This window comes from Culex quinquefasciatus, chromosome 2 (assembly GCF_015732765.1).
Source record: "Culex quinquefasciatus strain JHB chromosome 2, VPISU_Cqui_1.0_pri_paternal, whole genome shotgun sequence".
NCBI lineage: Eukaryota > Metazoa > Arthropoda > Insecta > Diptera > Culicidae > Culex > Culex quinquefasciatus.
Window position 1 is genome coordinate 27,375,887 of NC_051862.1, and position 20,990 is coordinate 27,396,876.

General features: G+C 38.2%; 3 protein-coding genes and 1 long non-coding RNA gene across 4 annotated transcripts; 2 read left to right on the plus strand and 2 right to left on the minus strand.

Annotated features, from left to right (window-relative positions):
- Positions 1-1,307: 1,307 nt before the first annotated feature.
- Positions 1,308-2,946, minus strand: LOC6048573 (60S ribosomal protein L27a). Its single transcript, XM_001865441.2, has 4 exons — positions 2,837-2,946; positions 2,481-2,547; positions 1,767-2,014; positions 1,308-1,566 (listed from the first exon to the last, which is right to left on the minus strand). The coding sequence occupies exons 1-4, from the start codon at positions 2,840-2,842 to the stop codon at positions 1,438-1,440; spliced, it is 450 nt and encodes a 149-aa protein (XP_001865476.1). The 5' UTR covers positions 2,843-2,946; the 3' UTR covers positions 1,308-1,437.
- Positions 2,947-6,428: 3,482 nt separating this feature from the next.
- Positions 6,429-8,402, plus strand: LOC6048572 (putative protein tag-52). The gene is made up of 3 exons (XM_001865440.2): positions 6,429-6,701; positions 6,762-7,827; positions 7,890-8,402. The coding sequence occupies exons 1-3, from the start codon at positions 6,572-6,574 to the stop codon at positions 8,257-8,259; spliced, it is 1,566 nt and encodes a 521-aa protein (XP_001865475.2). The 5' UTR covers positions 6,429-6,571; the 3' UTR covers positions 8,260-8,402.
- Positions 8,403-14,044: 5,642 nt separating this feature from the next.
- LOC119767600 (zinc transporter 10-like) lies at positions 14,045-20,990 on the minus strand. The gene is made up of 4 exons (XM_038256526.1): positions 20,335-20,990; positions 20,138-20,269; positions 15,153-15,331; positions 14,045-15,085 (listed from the first exon to the last, which is right to left on the minus strand). Exons 1-4 carry the CDS (start codon positions 20,867-20,869, stop codon positions 14,603-14,605), a joined length of 1,329 nt encoding a protein of 442 aa, XP_038112454.1. The 5' UTR covers positions 20,870-20,990; the 3' UTR covers positions 14,045-14,602.
- Positions 18,341-18,808, plus strand: LOC119767601. The gene is made up of 2 exons (XR_005277610.1): positions 18,341-18,408; positions 18,483-18,808. It is a non-coding gene; the product is annotated as an uncharacterized LOC119767601 (long non-coding RNA).

Consider the following 20,990-nt stretch of genomic DNA (forward strand, 5'->3'; position numbering starts at 1 on the left):
AACCACCATATATCTCAAGAACCTTTGAAGCGAATACCTTTCTCTGGCTAACGATTTCTTCTGAAATTGTACGGACAAAGATCGGTAATGCAGATGACTCGGGCCAGGCAATCCACGACTCCCTCGTCCAGTTCATGAGTATATGAGATGGCCCTGGGCTGTTTTGAGACGGTGTTAGTAGTTATATAATGGATTGATATGTTATACCTTGTGACATTATTTCGCCACTACGGATCAATTCAGTTCTAGAGCATTAACTCCATGATGGCCGACTGGTTAGCGTCCCAGACCATCAATCCAAAGGGTGTGAGTTCGAATCCCACCCACCTAAAGGTTTTTTCTTCATATTTTAAGTTCAATTCCTGATTCCAAATTTCAAGGGAACCGACCGGGATTTCACTGCCTTTGTTGACAGATAGTTAAATACTGAAATAAAAAAAATGAAACAAAATTAATGATAAACAGACAATCAATCGGGCACGCTCATGGAAAACAACAAAAAACCTGGTTTGCCAACCTGAGTTTCGTTAAAAAAAATCGTAACGAAACTAATTTGGCAACTATCGATTCAAAATTGTATCAGCCTTTTTCTGTTAAACATTCAATAGCGGTTATGAATAAGTTTTTGCAAGATTGTCATAATTCATGGAAGTTCTGGTAAAACAAACGCTTCCCAAACGTAAACCTCAAGTACCTGGGAAAAAAAATTGGCCACCGAATAATTACTTCTCTAAAACGGACGTGAACTTCTCGTATCTAGAATGCACAAATGTTGATGCTAGATCATTAATTCCCCAGAAACTCTAAATGTTAACATAACTGACATCAACAAGATTATTGATGCCAAATCGCAAGGCATTGACTTTTGATTTTAGAAAATCTAACAGCTTCATCGGTTGCATTCGAGTTTTCATTAAACACTGAAGCTCAAGCTTAAAAAATGTTGAAATCCGACTAAAAGAAGTTCTCGATCCTCATCGACTAAACCTTTATGTTCCGCTGCACCACTTTATCAAATTCAGGTAACCTTAGTAGTGGTGACAGTTCCATCCATTTGCTTTTCCACTGTAGCAGGAAATGAATCCGCCGCCCTGAACGAGTGCCTTGACTCGAAGTATTTCATGGTAAGCGTGACATGGATATGTGGCACAGCTTGCAGCGATCGGATGTGCTCATCGATTCTCGTAGGTGGCTTATCGAATTGTCTCTATGCTATCAGGGTCAATCTGGTTAGGAATAATATGAGTCTCTCAAGGGTTTATTCAAAAGAATTTCTCAACCAAACACAAGAAATAAAACTCGTACCATTTCGTGTTGCGTTCAACCTTTTAACCGTGTATATTTCCCAGCGGGATGCACATCCGGGTTTCATCACACAAGACGAAAACATTTCACATTATTTGTTACGCAGCCTTAATAGAGAAAAACGAATGTTTTTTACGCCCTCAGGATGCAGGCTCCGCCAGCCAGCTTGATCTTGCGCTCGGCGTTGCGCGAGAAGAACTTGGCCTTCACGATGATCGGCTGCTTGGGGATGTGGCCGGTACCGAGCAGTTTGAAGTAACCCTGTGAAAGGTGGAAAACAGCTTGTTAGAGGTTGCTTCTGGAAAGCGTTTCGACAGTTTGTTGGTCCATTTACAGTCAGTAATGTACGATCAACAGGATTTGGTGGCATGAAAAAGTACACAGAATGCCTTCTGACCGCCCGTACATAACTATCATCATGAAAAGGGGGAACAAACAAGCTATCTCTGAAGGATACTTACGAATTTGACCAGATCCACAACCGGCACCTTGGTAGCGTCCTTCTTGCACTCGATGCGCTTGTCCTCGCCGACCAGAGCCCACAGCTTGGTCAGGTTGAGCGTGGGGCAGTACTGGTGGTTGCGGTTCAGGTGGAAGTTTCGCATACCGACCTTGCCGAAGTATCCGGGATGGTACTTGTCGTAGTTTATCCGGTGGTGGTGCATGCCACCGGCGTTACCGCGACCTCCGGGATGCTTGCGGTGCTTGCCTGGTGAGTAATAAATTGATTAGTAAACAAATCTATGATCTACAAATTTGGAAGTTTGTTGAGGTTTGGAATTTGGATCAGAAATGTACGATCAACATGGTTTGTGGCATAAAAAAGTACACAGAATGCCTTTAGACCGCCCGTACACATTATCATCATTAAAATGGCTAACAAAACACTGAACTACGATTTGTTTTCCACGTAGTTCTACGCCATTCTGGTTATGTCTGTGACATTACTATTTTGACTCTTTTCATTGATCGTCAAACTGGAATCTCGTGCTCTCAAATCTTCTTCAATTCTTCATGGATAAATGATTCTTCTTCATCTTAACAACTGTCCTCTTCGCCGGGAAGAAACCTAAAAATACACTCAAAAACCCCCTTCGCGATGTTCCGACGGATCGCGGAACCAGAAAATTCTAACCTCAACAAAAATCATTTGACAACAAACCAGATCAACTCACCAATACGACCGTGTCCGTGGCTGACATGACCACGTAGCTTCCTGGTCTTCTTTCGCTGGCGTAGGTTCTAAAAAGAAAACACCACAAAAAAAACGGTTCCTCATTAATCTGGAGTCGATTCCACAAGGCCACATCCAGGCCATCCATTGCGACACGATTTGTAAACACGGCTTGCTGCGACGACTCGCTGGTTGCAGAAACGTCAAAGCCCAAAAATTCATCACACTCCGAAAGTGGCTCAAAAATTATCATCAATTTTCCTCGGAAATCGTCCGAACTTGGCCACAAATCGACACTTGCTGCAACCAGCGAACCGAGCACTACGCAACGGGCCAAAATTGAACGCGGACACTTACGACCATTGTGGCTAAAACGGGAAAAAACTCTGCACTGCTCGCACCGAAATGTGTTCGACCGAGCGAGTTTGCCGGAAAAAGAACGCGAAAGATTGACAACTGGCCGGAAGAAGATGGCGCCGTCTGGGCCTCTGGTGGAGAATCCTGAAACAACGAGTGATACCAGCGCGATCTGGTGGCGGGGTTTGGAAGGTCACTTTTTACACTGATGGGGTGTGGAACTTTTCCTCGAATGGCGTTTCGTAGAATGGGAAGTTTCAATAAGTTTTTTTACGAATAATCATTATTTTTTATTGGCTTCAAATATCTAATTAACAATCTCAGATTTCCTTTACAGAGCAAAGCGGGGTTTTGTCTAGCAGCATACTGGACTTCCTATCCAGATAATCCAGTTCGAAGAGAAGAATTTCAATCAATGGAGCACTTCCATTCGAGCAGTTTTTGCTTTTTTCTACAATGCGAACTGTCAAAAACTGCTCGACTGCGGGTGCTCGATTAATACTTTTTCACCATTTGAGCCATTTCGTCTTTTGGCCTATTTTGTTGGGTCTACTTTTTTATCCTTTCGAAATTGCCTAGAAAATTTCTAGAGTTTTTTTTTTTTGTTTTGAAAAGGTCCTATTATTGTCCTACTATCACTGACGAACTGACGTGCCACGAGCAAACCACTTTTGACCGCAGTTGTCTTCTTCTTGTTTGACGTTTTTGCTTCTAGCGAACAATCTGTCAACCGATTTTTCTCTCTTCCCTCTCTTCACTAGCTCTCTTCTTTCGCTTCGCGCCAATGTTTACATGCAATGTATTGTTGAAGTCAGCATAAACTAACACACGCTTTCGCCGAAACAAACAGCGTGTTCCAAAATCGTTCTGAGCGCATACTCTTCTGAAACGACGCAGATTACAAATTGAAGCAGAGTCGCAATATCAAAAACACGTGTGGGAGAGAGAATTAGTTCAGCGAACCTGGAGGTAGATGGAGTTGGTGTTCGCTGAAGAATTTGCGGTCAGAATTATCTCATAAAAATGTATGGGGTGGCACGTCAGTTCGTCAGTACTACTATTGTGTTTCATATGTTTATAGGACCTTTAAAAAAAAACTCTCGATTTTCAGTTTTGCAGCACCATTGCATATCATTTTGTAGAATGGACCACCAAATTCGAGTGACAGTTGACATGACAGTTCTTTCATAAGGAATACATTGTAGAAAAAAGCAAAAACTGCTCAAATGGAAGTGAATTTCTGATTTTTAGAATTTTAGAATTGTAGAATTTTAGAATTTTAGAATTTTAGAATTTTAGAATTTAAGAATTTAAGAATTTTAGAATTTTAGAATTTTAGAATTTTAGAATTTTAGAATTTTAGAATTTTAGAATATTAGAATTTTAGAATTTTAGAATTTTAGAATTTTAGAATTTTAGAATTTTAGAATTTTAGAATTTTAGAATTTTAGAATTTTAGAATTTTAGAATTTTAGAATTTTAGAATTTTAGAATTTTAGAATTTTAGAATTTTAGAATTTTAGAATTTTAGAATTTTAGAATTTTAGAATTTTAGAATTTTAGAATTTTAGAATTTTAGAATTTTAGAATTTTAGAATTTTAGAATTTTAGAATTTTAGAATTTTAGAATTTTAGAATTTTAGAATTTTAGAATTTTAGAATTTTAGAATTTTAGAATTTTAGAATTTTAGAATTTTAGAATTTTAGAATTTTAGAATTTTAGAATTTTAGAATTTTAGAATTTTAGAATTTTAGAATTTTAGAATTTTAGAATTTTAGAATTTTAGAATTTTAGAATTTTAGAATTTTGAATTTTTGAATTTTTGAATTTTTGAATTTTTGAATTTTTGAATTTTTGAATTTTGAATTTTGAATTTTAGAATTTTAGAATTTTAGAATTTTAGAATTTTAGAATTTTAGAATTTTAGAATTTTAGAATTTTAGAATTTTAGAATTTTAGAATTTTAGAATTTTAGAATTTTAGAATTTTAGAATTTTAGAATTTTAGAATTTTAGAATTTTAGAATTTTAGAATTTTAGAATTTTAGAATTTTAGAATTTTAGAATTTTAGAATTTTAGAATTTTAGAATTTTAGAATTTTAGAATTTTAGAATTTTAGAATTTTAGAATTTTAGAATTTTAGAATTTTAGAATTTTAGAATTTTAGAATTTTAGAATTTTAGAATTTTAAAATTTTAGAATTTTAGAATTTTAGAATTTTAGAATTTTAGAATTTTAGAATTTTAGAATTTTAGAATTTTAGAATTTTAGAATTTTAGAATTTTAGAATTTTAGAATTTTAGAATTTTAGAATTTTAGAATTTTAGAATTCTAAAATTTTAAAATTTTAGAATTTTAGAATTTTAGAATTTTAGAATTTTAGAATTTTAGAATTTTAGAATTTTAGAATTTTAGAATTTTAGAATTTTTGAATTTTTGAATTTTTGAATTTTTGAATTTTTGAATTTTTGAATTTTTGAATTTTTGAATTTTTGAATTTTTGAATTTTTGAATTTTTGAATTTTTGAATTTTTGAATTTTTGAATTTTTGAATTTTTGAATTTTTGAATTTTTGAATTTTTGAATTTTTGAATTTTTGAATTTTTGAATTTTTGAATTTTTGAATTTTTGAATTTTAGAATTTTAGAATTTTAGAATTTTAGAATTTTAGAATTTTAGAATTTTAGAATTTTAGAAATTTAGAATTCAAAAATTTAAAAATTTAAGAATTTTAGAATTTTTGAACTTTTGAACTATAGAATTTTTGAACTTTTGAACTTTTGAACTTTTGAACTTTTGAACTTTTGAACTTTAGAACTTTAGAACTTTAGAATTTTAAAATTTTATAATTTAAAAAAAATATGGCGCTGTTAAATGATCTTAACATTTATTTTAACCAATAATGTCGTGGTCTTATACAATTCTATTGCAAAATCTTAATCAGAACCAAGATCAGGACTATTTTCAAAAAAAATTCCCGGTAAATTTGCTGAAAATTTCCCGTTTCCCGGGAAATTTGTAACTCCTGGAAAATGGTCGCTCCCAGTCAGGACGTTCTAGAAGGATTCTAACAGAGTTCTTACAGAGTTGGATATTCTTACAGCATTCTAGCAGAAATGTTCTACCGTTCTAGCAGGATTATGACAGAACCAGCTCTGCTAGAATATTTCGTGACTGGGCTCTACTTCCGAATCTTCGCCAAACGTAGGAGACTCATAAATATTTTGAGTCTAATGTTTTATTTTTAAATTTACTAGAATTCTAGAGCTAGTTTTTTTAAATTAAAGTTTTTCTCTGTAAACCTTAGATTTTGCTATGTTTTTAAATTTATTGATAAAGCAAAAATAAATATTTATATATAGGTAGATCATTTGAAAAAAAAATCCTGAATTTTTATACCCTTGCAATGTTATTAATTTAACCTTTAATTTATGCAGTATTTCTGAATATAAACGTACTCGGTGACCGTATAATCCATATTCGTCGAAACAAAATTCGACGAAAAGTACCAGTTTCCCCTCTCTGGGACTGACAACGCTGCCAACCCTATTTTGCGCGCTCGCAGATTTCGATATCTTTTGACAGATACCGTCGTTATTTTTGTTTACCATCTGGCCTCCGCGGTTCCGCGGTTGAACGTTAGAAAATCCAGATTTTTAATTTATTCCAAGTGTTAAATGGATCAATTTTAATTTGCTGCGTAAAGTGTTCGAGAAAAAAAAAGACCCGCTACAATGGAGAACCGACCGGACTATCTTGCCCAGAAGCAGCTAAAGCCGCTGATGCCGGAGAACATGAGAAGTGAGCTGATGGCCGCCCTCAAGTCCCAGAACGTCCAGCACAACCGGTCCCGGTCCATTAGAAGTGAGTGGCTCGATCTTAATTTATTTGTTAAAAACATGATTAACATGATTTTTTTTGTAGACATGAAAAAGTTTAACTTTAGCTCACCAACGGTTCCGGGTAGTCCAACTCCGGGTACCCCAACGCACAACGAAGAGGACAAACGGTCCCAGCTGCGGCTGCAGGCCATCCAGGAGATTCGAACCTCCGAGCTGAGCTACCTCAAGCAGTTGGATCTGCTGATCAATTACTTCGTGGTTCCGCTCAAGTCAAACGGGTTGATTCTTGAACGGGAGCACGGACAAATCTTTGGCCAGCTCGAGACCATCTACAATTTGAGCCAGGAGCTGCTGAAGAAGCTGGACGACGATCTGGACAACGTGGTGCGGGCTTTTATGAATTTGGGGCCGTTTTTCAAGCTTTATTCGGTTTATGCGTTCGACTATCGGAACTCGCTTTGCACGCTGCAGAACCTGATGCAGAAGAATGCGGCCATGAAGCGGTTCGTTACGAATGCCGAGTGTCGTCCCGAAGTACAGACCAAGCTGATTTCGCTGTTGATTACGCCGATTCAACGTATTCCGCGGTACAAGTTGCTGTTGCAACAGGTTCTCCTGTACACGAGTCCGTCGGACGGATCATACAAACAACTGCAGGAGTCAATTCAGCTCGTCGAGCAATCCGTCTCGCATATAAACTCCGTCGTGGAGGACTTTGAAAATACCCAGCGATTGATAACGATTCAGAACTCGTTTACGAACAAATCGCTGGGAATCGTTAAACCTGGTAGGAAGATTCTTAAAGAGGGCGTCCTTCGGAAGCTGAAAACCGATGGTAGCACCTCGAAGAAGTATTGCATTCTGATGTCCGATTTGTTCATCTATTGCCGAATGATCAAAGATCAGAATCATCTGTTCACAGAAAATGGGCTGGACTGTTGCTGCATTTTCCCTCTGAAAAAGTGCAAAATTCTCGAAATGTTCAGCGGAAACTTCAAGATCAGCTGCAGCGGCGACGGGACAATCTTCTCCTCGGATAACCCAGAAGAGAGCCGAAGCTGGTATCAGACCGTCCGTGACGCCATCGAACTGCACGTCCAGTGTCGAAAGACACTACGCAAGTTGTCCAGCAACCGGAAGCCGATGCGGTAATTTTTCAAACTTCCAACCAAATCCAAATAAACTAACAAATTCCCAAAAAACCTTCCAGCAAAAAGCACATCCAACGCCTGGACCCCGAAGACGACTACCTCTGGTTGTTGCGCCGCAAAACGGCCAGTCCACAAAAATCCCCGAAGGCTCATCGGCCCGGTTCCTCGCTGTGGTCATTCCGCCAGCTAAACTGCCTCAAAGCGAACCGCTCCTTCCAGGACGAGTCGATGGTGACGGTGACGAGTCCCCTGCGGCGGCCCGAGTCGTTGCTGAATCAAAGGGCGGTGGAGGCAGCTTCGCCGCAAAGCAATGAGCCGTACCAAAGGCGTATGGACGTGGCGGCACCGGGATCGAGCGGTGCACCGCAGGGAACAGGACGGAAGCAGGTGCACTTTCAGCTGCCGGCGTCGTATTATAAGCGGTATTGAGAGATTTGTTTTTTTTTAGATTTCTGGTGTTGAATCTCGACGTTTTTCTTATTTTATTACTAACGTACTGAACTTTTACAAATAATAATATATTCTTATGCATTTAATTCATATGAAAAGAACGTAGTATTTTTTTTTTTAGAAATAATAAAAAAAGGACAGTTTAATTATGATCACGTGAACAAAACATTTAAAAAATCAAGCCTGATTTTAATAAGCAGACTCGATTATCTGAACCCCATTAAAAAATGTCCCTACGGATAATCGAATTACAAAAAAATGTTTTTCTTGTGCCTACATATTATTTTTGCTTGTCAAGCTTGAGTGAGACCCTTAAACTTCGCTAAAGTTACTGAGAATTTATAAATTCAAAGTGGCCAAAATGGTGCTGATGAAATATAAAAAAATAAATACATTGTGTAAGGCAATTCACTACAGAGCAGATTCGCTAATTCGAGTAGAAATGCATTCGAATGAACGAATTCAACTTGTCCAAAATTGAGTTGTTCTAATAAAATTCAAATTATCAATATTTAAATGGACAGATTTTTTTACGTGTACCTTTTTTTCTGTTAAGTCTTAATTCTAGATTAAACTTCAAAAGATCCTATCTGCATCGGAAACCCATGATTTATAGGTTGTTTTGAAAAAATACAGTTAAACCTCGCATATGCACCTCATATGGGGGTTTCTTATGCGAAGCACGCATATGCGAGGTACAGGGCTTATGGGATTTTGGCTATATGGGAGACATGGGCTATATTTTTATAAAAAATCAACTAAACCATACAAATTTATAGTGTTTTGGAATCGTTATGAAGTCAGCTTTACAGCTACACCAAATTTACATGGTTTACGATGTTCTAGGTCATCCGAAACTTCGTCAAGTTAAGGCCTATGTGTTCAACGCCGTACAAGTATGAGGTAGGCGATTTGACTGTGGTTTTTGACCACAGGTCATATCCGGATAACCTCAGGGAGGTTCAGGGACTAGTCTACCGATATGTGGTGATGTTCTGGGTCTTCTGTAGAGTCCCTGAAGGTACGTCCGATGGGTCTACCGCCGTAACACGGCAGAGGTCGGTGGTTTTTGACCTCAGATCATATCCGGATAGCCTCAGGAGGTTCAGGACTAGTCTACCGGTATGTGGTGATGTTCTGAGTCTTCTGTGGAGTCCCGGGAGCTACGCCTGAAGGGTCTACCGCCGTAACACGGCAGAGGTCGATGGTTTTTGGCCTTAGATCATATCCAGATAGCCTCAGGGAGGTTCAGGGACTAGTCTACCGATATGTGGAGATGTTCTGGGTCTTCTATAGAGCCCCGGGAGTTACGACCGACGGGTCTACCGCCGTAACAAAGCAGAGGTCGATGGTTTTTGACCTTAGATAATATCCAGATAGCCTCAGGGAGGTTCAGGAACTAGTCTACCGATATGTGGTGATGTTTTGGGTCTCCTGTAGAGTCCCGGGAGTTACGGCCGATGGGTCTACCACCGTAACAAGATATAGGTCAGAAGTTTTTGACCTCAGATCATATTCGGATAGCCTCAGGGTGGTTCAGGGACTAGTCTATCGATGTGTGGTCATTTTTTGGGTCTTCTGTAGAGTCCCAAGAGTAACGGCCGATGGCTCTACCACCGCAACAAGATAGAGGTCGGAGGTTTTCGACCTCAGTTCATATCCGGATAGCCTCAAGGTGGTTCAGAGACTAGTCTACCGACTTCTGTTAATGTGCTGGGTATTCTGTTAAGTCCCGGGAGCTACGGTCAATGGGTCTACCGCCGTAACTAGGCAGAGGTCGGTGGATTTTGACCTCAGATCATATCCGGATAGCCTCAGGAAGGTTCAGGGACTAGTCTACCGATGTGTTGTGATGTTCTGGGTCTTCTGTAGAGTCCCGGGATTACGGTCAATGGGTCTACCACCGAAATAAGGCAGAGGTCACTGGATTTTGATCTTAGATCATATCCGGATAGCCTCAGGACGGTTCAGGGACTAGTTTACCGATGTGTTATGATCTTTTGGGTCTTCTGTAGAGTCCCGGAAGTAACGGCCCTGAGGCTATTCGGATATGATCTGAGATCAAAAACCACCGACCTATATCTTGTTACGGCGGTAGACCCATCGGCCGTAACTCCCAAGATCTTACAAAAGACCTATCACATCGGTAGACTAGCCCTATAACCTCCCTGAGGCTATCCGGATATGATCTGAGGTCAAAACCTCCGACCTCTATCTTGTTACGGTGGTAGACCCAACGGCCGTAGCTCCCGAAATCTTACAAAACACCCAGAACATCACCACATATCGGTAGACTAGTTACGGCTGTAGACCCATTGACCGTTACCTCCGGGACTCTACAGAAGACCCAGAATATTACCACACATCGGTAGACTAGTCCCTGAACCACCCTGATGCTATCTGAATATGATCTGAGGTCGAAAACCTCCGACCTCTATCTTGTTACGGTGGTAGACCCATCGGCCGTAATTCCCGGGGACTCTACAGGAGACCCAAAACATCACCACATATCGGTAGACTAGTCCCTGAACCTCCCTAAGGCTATCCGAATTTGATCTGAGATCAAAAAACCACAGACCTCTGCCTTGTTACGTCGGTAGACCCATCGGACGTAGCTCCCGGGACTCTACAGAAGACCCAGAACATCACCACATATCGGTAGACTAGTCCCTGAACCTCCCTGAGGCTATCTGGATATTATCTAAGGTCAAAAACCATCGACCTCTGCTTTGTTACGGCGGTAGACCCATCGGTCGTAACTCCCGGGACTCTATAGAAGACCCAGAACATCTCTACATATCGGTAGACTAGTCCCTGAACCTCCCTGAGTCTATCTGGATATAATCTAAGGCCAAAAACCATCGACCTCTGCCTTGTTACGGCGGTAGACCCTTCAGGCGTAGCTCCCGGGACTCCACAGAAGACCCAGAACATTTCCACATATCGGTAGACTAGTCCCTGAACCTCCCTGAGGCTATTTGGATATTATCTAAGGTCAAAAACCATCGACCTCTGCTTTGTTACGGCGGTAGACCCGTCGGTCGTAACTCCCGGGACTCTATAGAAGACCCAGAACATCTCCACATATCGGTAGACTAGTCCCTGAACCTCCCTGAGTCTATCTGGATATAATCTAACGCCAAAAACCATCGACCTCTGCCTTGTTACGGCGGTAGACCCTTCAGGCGTAGCTCCCGGGACTCCACAGAAGACCCAGAACATTTCCACATATCGGTAGACTAGTCCCTGAACCTCCCTGAGGCTATCTGGATATGATCTGAGGTCAAAAAACACCGACCTCTGCCGTGTTACGGCGGTAGACCCATCGGACGTACCTCCCGGGACTCTACAGAAGACCCAGAACATCACCACATACCGGTAGACTAGTTCTTGAACCTCCCTGAGGCTATCCGGATATGATCTGTGGTCAAAAACCACAGTCAAATCGCCTAACTCATACTTGTACGGCGTTGAACACATAGACCTTAACTTGACGAAGTTTCGGATGATCTAGAACATCGTAAACCATGTAAATTTGGTGTAGCTGTAAAGCTGACTTCATAACGATTCCAAAACACTATAAATTTGTATAGTTTAGTTGATTTTTTATAAAAATATAGCCCATGTCTCCCATATAGCCAAAATCCCATAAGCCCTGTACCTCGCATATGCAACTCTTGCGACAAAACCGAATCAGGTGGAATGACTCGTATATGCAAAGTTGCATATACGAGGCGCTCTTATACGAGGTTTATGTACTCTGGGATTATAACCTTTTATCGTCATAATTTATAGGGATGGCCAAAAATACAAAATTAAAAATCGTTGTATAACTTAATTTTGAAATATCAAACATGAAAAAGCACTTTTCTAAAATTTTATTTTGAAAATTGTTCAACTTAAATTGAAATATGAAGCCCTATTTTCGCAATTCGCAATTCGCAATTTTCAGTGTAAGAACGGGCCTTGACCGATCATATGCACTAGGTTCCCGACGAACACGCACTGCCCTTACACCTACATCTCACCCTTGCTCTGAGTCAGCAACAACACATTCCAGCTCAAATCAGGATTTTTTCTGGTACTTTTGTACCCGACCCTCTCCGATTTCAATGAAACTTTTTAGACATGTTATCCTAGGCTTATATAAGCCATTTTTGTTTATATGGAGCCAATAGTACTCGAAAATAACATTTGAGAAGGGCGTAAGGTATTTAATTTTTTTTGTATTTTGCAATTTAAAAATTACTGTATCTCGAAGCCGTTGCGTCGTATCAAAAAGTGGTCAAAGACAAACTTGTAGGAAATTGGACGGGCTTTCTGAAAAAAATACACTGAAACAAAAATACACGCCACTTCTATGAGATTTTTCGATTTTTAAGTCTAAAACTTAAATTTAAAGGTGTTTTCACGATTTTTTTTTGTTAAAATTTTTTGAGGAAATAGCCGAAAATGTTACCAAAAGACTGACGAAAAATGCAGGATGGTATGTCCCTCCTAAAAAAATACAAAAATCATTTACTAAAACTGTTTTTTTGAAAAGTGGTCTTATCGTCAAAATTTTTAAAAACCCATAGTGAGAATCGATTTCCCAGACAATTTTACATAAAAGTCTCCATATTGACCATTGTCCTATGTCCAATCCTTGGGAAGATATAGCGGTTTTAAAAATAAAAATGATGAAAAAATGGGTTTTTTGATGGTTTTTGGCAATTTCTATATGACAGACTTGGTTTTTCAGTCTCGTAAATATTTTTACCGGAAAGCTCGTCCAATTTCCCATAAGTTTGCCTGTGACAGCTTTTTGATTTGACTTGTTTTGATATTTACGTAAGCTAATTTACTAACCAGGTTTCTACCACACTGGAAAAAATATTCCCTTTTCAGTTATTAACAATGTAATTTAGCTTATATCTGTAAGCCCTTACATTCAATTAAATACCTTACGCCCTTCTCAAATGTTATTTTCGAGTACTATTGGCTCCATATACACAAAAATGGCTTATATAGGCCTAGGATAACATGTCTAAAAAGTTTCATTGAAATCGGAGAGGGTCGGGTACAAAAGTACCAGAATAATTCCTGATTTGAGCTGGAATTGCTCAATAAAGAAAAGGCACATGATAAACAAAATTGACATCGCTGCCAAATTAAAAGAAAGCAGACAGTTTGTTACAGCAGCATCAATTGGTAAAATAGAGTGGAAAAGCGTTGAGAAATAAAAGAATCAAATGAGTAAAATCGAAATCAAATGGAGGATAGTAAACAGAAGCCGTTTTAGAAAATCAGTGCAACAAAATAAACAGAAGATAGCTGTTAGCTGAAATGGAAAGAAGAGAAACCCCGTTCTGCGATGCTCAGGTACATTATTATGTTATACAAAGCTATATGAATATTCTTAAACCTTGATCAAATATTATTTGTTTTTAACTGAAACTAATCTTTCAGAAAATAAAAGTTTCAATAGTTTCTCATTACCAAAGCCATTTAGACGATTTAATTTAGAGGATTTTGGCAATTTGGCGAAACAACACTTGTTGAAAAAAACCAGTAGTTTTCCTTTCCAAAACTCTAGTATTCCGAAAAAAGCGTAGGAAAATTTAAATGCACGAAGTGGCTATATGCTGAAAATATTTCAAATGCCATTTTTTGTCAAAATTATAAAAGAAAAGAATATGTGTAAATGTTAAAAGTGGTTCCTATACATATATTTACATTATAATATTAATTTTCTTTCAATTCTACCAAATTGAATAACTACGTGTAAATTTTTGCATGCATTTATTTATTTTTTATTTTCACTTTAACTTACTCACTATGTTACTGCTGGAAGAAATGCAAAACATAAAGACTTTTTTTTTTGTTAAAATCGTTCGTACAATCGTAATCAACTCGATTAGAATCTTTGCGTTAAAATTAATCGCTTGTTATATTCACTCAAAGAAAAACGTAACGTAACGTAATATTAATGTATTTTTCTTACTCGTCGACACTCAAGCAGTATGGTATTGGTAGTTTTGCGGGTAGTTGTAATATGGCTTACTTCCGGCTGGCGAAAGTAAAAGTTATCACAATTTATTATTGGTTTTTTTCTTAACAACACTCGTCTCTTACAAATTTTTTAATCGTTAAGCGTTTAAATTTTAACGTTTGACTTTCTACGAAACACACTTCGTAAAATCTCGACTGACCGTTAACAAGTGGACTTTGTGGGGGGAGGGGTAAAATTTAGCTTTTCGAAAAGCATTGCGTTCAGTCTTGCTGATTTTGTACTAGGAGACAACCCTGTGTTTTGCTTTCAAACCTGGGGGCAGAGTTCACTCTAGTGGGTGTGGCCACATTCGCTTGTGGTGGCGCAGGAGGAGGAGGTCACGTGGATTTCAGCTGGGCTTGATTCTTCTTCCTTGCTCTCTTTTAACACTGAGTCGGTTGGGGGAACATCCGGAGCCGGCTTCTGCACTTCCATCGGAATCTGCTCCGATCCTTCCGGGTGGGAGTGGGAGTGGCCATGGCAGGACGAGTGACCACTCGTCACGACGGCCGTCAACTGGTCGGACTTTTTCGCTTGGTCCTTGTCCACGATACGATTGCAGCAGTGCCGATCGAGACAACCCGCACCGCGGCACTGCATCAGACACGTGTCCTTGACCGCGGCGGTGTCCTGGGCGCTGGTCGCACTCACCGGGGGAGCGGCCAACAGAGGCAGAACCGGCTGCTTGGAGGCGAATTCCGGCTGGATCGTGACCTGGTTGATGCCCATGTCGTGGAAAAAGTCAATCAGCTGGTCGTTAATCACGGAGTAGACCTGGAAAGGAAACATCAAGAAATTAGCATGGTTTTTCAAAGTTTAAACCAGCAGAACATCCCCTAACCTTGGGGTTCTCGAAGATCACGTGCGCCGTCGAGACGTACTTGTTCGAGCTGAGCTGCCAGATGTGCAGATCGTGCACGCTCACGATGTCCGGGAAGGTTTTGAGCATCGTGCGCTCGAAGATCTCGATGTCGATCGTGTCCGGGATGGTCTGCAGCAGGATCATGCCAGATTCCTTCACTGGAAGACAAGAAATAATGTATTTTGTTATTATAATCTCAATAAAATACAATAAATTCTACACTGAAATAAAAGTACCAAATTCCTAAATTCTAGGAATTTTGGCTCCTTTCCTTATTTAGTAATTGGGTTTTTTGGATTACTCAATAAGAAAAGGAGGCAAAATTCCTAGAATTTAGGAATTTGATACTTTTATGTATTTCAGTGTATCTATTTTAAATGGAGAAGGATTGAACATCACTCATCAAGCTCCATCGTTCAAAACTCAAAATTACAGATATTTCTAATTAAGCTCATCACTCATCTGATAAGTCAAATATGATTCAAAATTTGTTTTCATATCTTTCTAACAATCAGCCAAAACGAGTAAAACCTTTAAGTAAAATGTACATTTTTATTTAACTTCATTTTTTTAGTTGCCCCGTTTAAAAAAAATCTTTTTTTCTGTACATTTCAACAAACTTTACCCCTTTGATTATTTTAAATTTTTTTGGTGAAGAAAAATGCCAACTTTTGAGCTAAAGAGCATAACAGACTTATTATTAAACTAAACATCTATGTCAGCTGTCCATTGCAGCTATAATTACATGAAAATTTTCACATAATACGTATTTTTCCAGTATGTTGATGAAAATGCAATGATTCTCAAAAAAAAAAAATATATCAAAAATTATTGTTATTCCAATATGGGTATCCGGATTTTTTCATACATTTTAAAAGTAATATTTTTTTTAAACACTCAAAATTTTCACAAAACTACGTATTTTAGAAAAAAATATGTTTGTATGGACCTTCGGATAATTGAAAAAAAAAAAACATTATTTTCTCACTTTTAACATCAAATTTTATTTTCTGCGACCCCATTTTCAGTGTTGGTGTTTCCACGCTCTCGCGAGAAAAATTCCTCTCTCGAGAGAGCTCGCGAGCCAGAATTGCCCGTTCGCGAGAAGTTAAACGTGTTAGAAACGAAAAAAAAACAACACATCGATTGAAGTCACACCTCTATACCATCGCCTGGTTCGCCTTCATAAGCCTGATAAACAAATTGCTAGCTTGGGACGAACGGCTAGCACGAGGCGCTCGCGGCGAGAGCGAGAACGCGAACGAAAATGCGAGCGCGAGCGAGAAGAGAAAAGTACTACAAGTTCGCTCCCTTGCTCGCGAGCGAGAAATGCTTACCTTCTTTTCGCTCGAATTCCAACACTGCCCATTTTAATCAAATTTGAATGGTTGATTGCCTATAGTATACTAATATAGGGTTAGTAATTTTTGACGATTTCGTGAAATTTATCAATTTTCTCAAATCCTTTTTTTTAAATACCAACAATAACTTAATAAATATTTCATCCAATATTTCAGAGACAATTTCATTAAATATTGTTAGTTTTCAATTAAAAGCTTGAATATACATGTATGTCAAGTTGATACGAACTATTTGAAGAAATATTCAGTATTTGAGTTTTTTAAACCAGCAAAATTTATTTTCATTCGTTGTATTAAAAATTTTACTACTATTTTATTTGAATGGTTGAGTTTTGGAAGAAATTAAAAGAATTAGGCTTAAAATTTCCTTTTATTTTAAGCTTAATTCTTTTTTTTTTCTTTGGAATCATATTTTAAAAACATATCAAATTTTCATTTTGGGCCTGTTTAATTTTAACACTATTTGTTTATTTCGGTGGATTCGTGAAAGTTAAAAAATATTTTTTTTTGTTTTCCTTTCTCATTTAGAATAAAAATTTAAATTTTGTTAAACATGATATTATTTTTACAAATTGTTAAATTTAGTTTTTGAAAAGTGAGATAAACCCCTTAAAAAATATGTTTAATTGGCTAAATGTCACAGAAAATTTAAATTATTTTATTCATTTTGACCATAGAAGATTGTAAAACTTTGCTTTGATATTAAATTCAATAAAAAGTAAAATGATATAACAGAAGCAAATTAGCGAAAACATTTAAGCTTTATTAGTCGAATATTAAAAGGGCAGTTCAGCAAATGAGAATACGCGTGCCCTACATTTTGTTTCAAAATATGTGTAGAGCCCCACCTAAACCAGGAGGATTTTTTTTTTGAAAATTAGGAGAATATTAGACATAGGATTTTCAGAGTCATTTGAACATTTTTAAAGTTCCGCGAAATTTGCGTGAAATTTGGTGTTTTGAAATTGTGGTCCCCGTGAAATTTGCAATTTTCGAGCGTGAAAAATCACTAAGCCTAGTTATTATTATAGAAATGTATGAAAAAATCCCGATCATTTGACACCCATATTGTAAAAAAACTGAAATTTTGATAATTTTTTCGAAAGTACTTAGGCCGTTGCAAATATTTTTCAAATTTTATGTCGCCCCCCCCCCCCTTCAAAGTTGGCCTGAAAAATTAGAGGCAAAAAAATATTTTTTCGAAAAACTTCAAAATGTTAAAGTTTAACCAGCTGAAAACCAGTTAAAATGCATTCTCCCGCGTTTATAATCATATTTAGCATGTTTGAACTCCTTTGAAACATTTTAAATTTTCATGAAATACCAATGTACAGTCCCACAAAAAAATTTTTTTGGGGAAAAAAAATTCGTCGATACCTCGATATTTTCAAAACTAATGATTGGAAAGCAACTGTACGCCTGTAAAAAGCATTTTAAAACACTTTTTTTATCCAAATGTTGAAACCTACACACTAAAAAAAATGAATTTTACATTTGGCGTAATCCTTGATTGCACCTATTATTAAATCATGTAAACGTGTTTTCGCTGTAAAATTATGTTTATTTTGACGTAAATTGATAAAATTTCTATTGGATTTGACATTATGCGAAACCTAAAATTACATCATAAATAACCCAATTTTATGCTTAATCTGATGCACATAACTAGAGCATCAATTTTGATGTAATATTGTACATCAAATGAAACCCAATTCCACGCGCCTTGCCCACTACACGCTTGTCAGAGTGGAGAAACGTCAAAACGAAAAACATGTGTGCTGCCGCAAAGAATATTTTCGCAGTAGAATTTTCGTTAATTTTCATAAATTTTGTACCTTTTCTGGTCAGAATTTGCCATCAAATCATTGTTAGAGGTAAGTTTAATCTTTTTTGATATGATGAGACAGACTTTAAACATTTTTGTCGTTATCCGTTTCGTTTGATTTAGGTTGTGGAATTCGCAAAACCGCCGCGAAGAGCTAAGTAAAAAATTTCCGGCAAGCTGCTGTTCCGATGTTTCCGGAGTGGATAGTGAGCAAATAGTGAAAACATGCTAAAACAAATAGTGAGTTCCCTTCAGCTGACACCTTGATGATTCCTCCCGCGAGATGATCGCCTCGGTACAAAAGGCATTCCGAAAGAATGGCAGTGGACAAAAACCACAAGGCAGACAGGACAAAAACAAAAGATGAAAATTTTGCGCTGTTAGTGAAAATGATGTGATTAATTGAAATGTGCTTCAATAAAAATAAATATTGATTTTAGATAATATAACCACGTTTTTATTCATCCAATAAGAAATTTTAAGATTCCTATAAGAATAAGTTTCAACCAAACGGCGTTTAATGTAATTTTACACGACCTTGGATAATTTTGGGTCGTGTAATTTCCCGGGTTTTTTGACACAATTATACGTCTAATTTGACGCTCCAGTTATTTGATGCATCAAATTTGACCGAAAATTACACGTTTTTTTCGTAGTTTGTAGGCTTGTAATTTCAATTTTTATATATTTTTTATTTTTTTGCGCATTTAAAAAAAAATCTTCCGAACTGTATGAAAAAAATCCCGATCATTTGATACCCATATTGCAAAAACAATGATCTTGAGATGTTTTTTTTTCAAAAAAAAAATGCATTTTATAAATACAGGAAAAATATGTATTGTTGTGAAAATTTTCATGTAATTATAGTTGCAATGGATAGCTGATATCATCCCGATTCGAAAACACATTGTTTTTAAAGTTTGGATTATTTTTCTTAGGATTATAGCCAAATCCCATAAGCTTTGTGCTTCAGTTATGCACGCCTCAGTTTTGCATCCCCCAAATGCGATGCTAAACCGAGGCATGACTGTAGGAAAATCAAAACACCTAGCCGCATAATGTTTTGAGCATCATTTTTAGTACCATATTTTGGGAAAATGTTGGGCCTGATACAAACTATACTTTCTCATAATATCGCTACTGGCTAGCGGGTATTGGATTGGACCACACACACACACACATATATTTTGGGAAAATGTTGGGAAACTATCTAAGAACAATTCTACGTTAAAAGTTTTACAATGTTATTTAAATTGTTTTTGTTATTCAGAAATTACGAAAGGTTTTTAGTTTTTTTACCCACCCCTTGTATAAAATCTAAAAATGTCACATTACAGAAAAAAATAATCCACTAAAAAATGATTTCATGTCACTGACGAAGCCCGATTTTAAGATTTGTCTTTTTAAATTAAATAATAAAGAATAGACGACTTTATTTTTTTTTTTAATATTTGTTTTATCTGGTTTGACAAGTCTTCTCCAGAAAATATGTTACAAGAGCTTGTGTAATACAATCAACTAAAACAATTGTGCAAATCTAAAGTAATGCCGAGAAAATCTTCTTTTCCAAGTCTTATTACCAAGTACTTTACGGCTAAGCCACCAAGTGACTCCATAGAACAAATTCTGATGGCAATAATTTAATGGAGACGCATGGTTACTCAATGTGAGTGACTTCAATGCAAATCCAAGCAAGAAACTCAAGCAAGACGAGGAAAGTACGCTAAATATTATTCCGATAAAACGGTGTTGTCATAGAGGAAATAAACAAAACTTACTGTACGGATAGCTCAGCGTCATCAGCACCACGCAGGACAGAATCGAGCACAGCGGATCGACAAACTTGGACGTGTCCTCGTCCTCGTTGGTGTAGTGCACAATCATCGAGCAGATAATCACAAAGACCGTACCTATGGAAGACAAGCAAAAAGGAATTTCTTAGACACTGTTTTTGTTTTCGCAGTTTTAAACTCACTGCACACATCTCGCATCATCTCGCGGACGCTCTGTCGCTTGGGCACATCGTAGTTCATGCCGGCCACGTGCTTTCGCGACCCGGACAGCCGCCGCTCGCCTTTTCTAATGCCATCGCCGGACACCACCCGGTCCAGCACGACGTTCCCACTGGAAGTTATGTACAGGAAGCTGCCCTGGTGGTACGTGTACCCTCCGATCAACAGGTAGCAGAACCCGTTCAGGACGATCCCCAGCGCGCCCAAGATCAACACCGGAATCGGAAAGTGCATCGCGTCCTGGTGGTGAATGTGGGACAACGTCTGCAGCGCTTCGACGACCGCCGAGAAGCAGAACGAGGCCAGGAAGATGCACACGACCAGCATGGTCAGCACGTCGATGCGCGCCCAACCGAACGTGTTCCGGAGGCTGTTTTCGCGCTGCTGTTGGCCCTTCACCTTGACGCCGGCCTTCACGACCGCCGGACTGAGGTCGACGTCTTTTCCCACGCCGGCTGGCGCCTCCAGAACGCCCACCGCCGGAACGGGAACCTCCATGAAGCGGTGATCTTCGCTGCCATCGGCCAGCGAGTTCTGCGAGACGGACCGATGTGGCCGACATGCCTCCGACGAAGCCGGTGGGGACTTTTTGCTGTGCTGTGGAGTTGAGTAGAGAGAG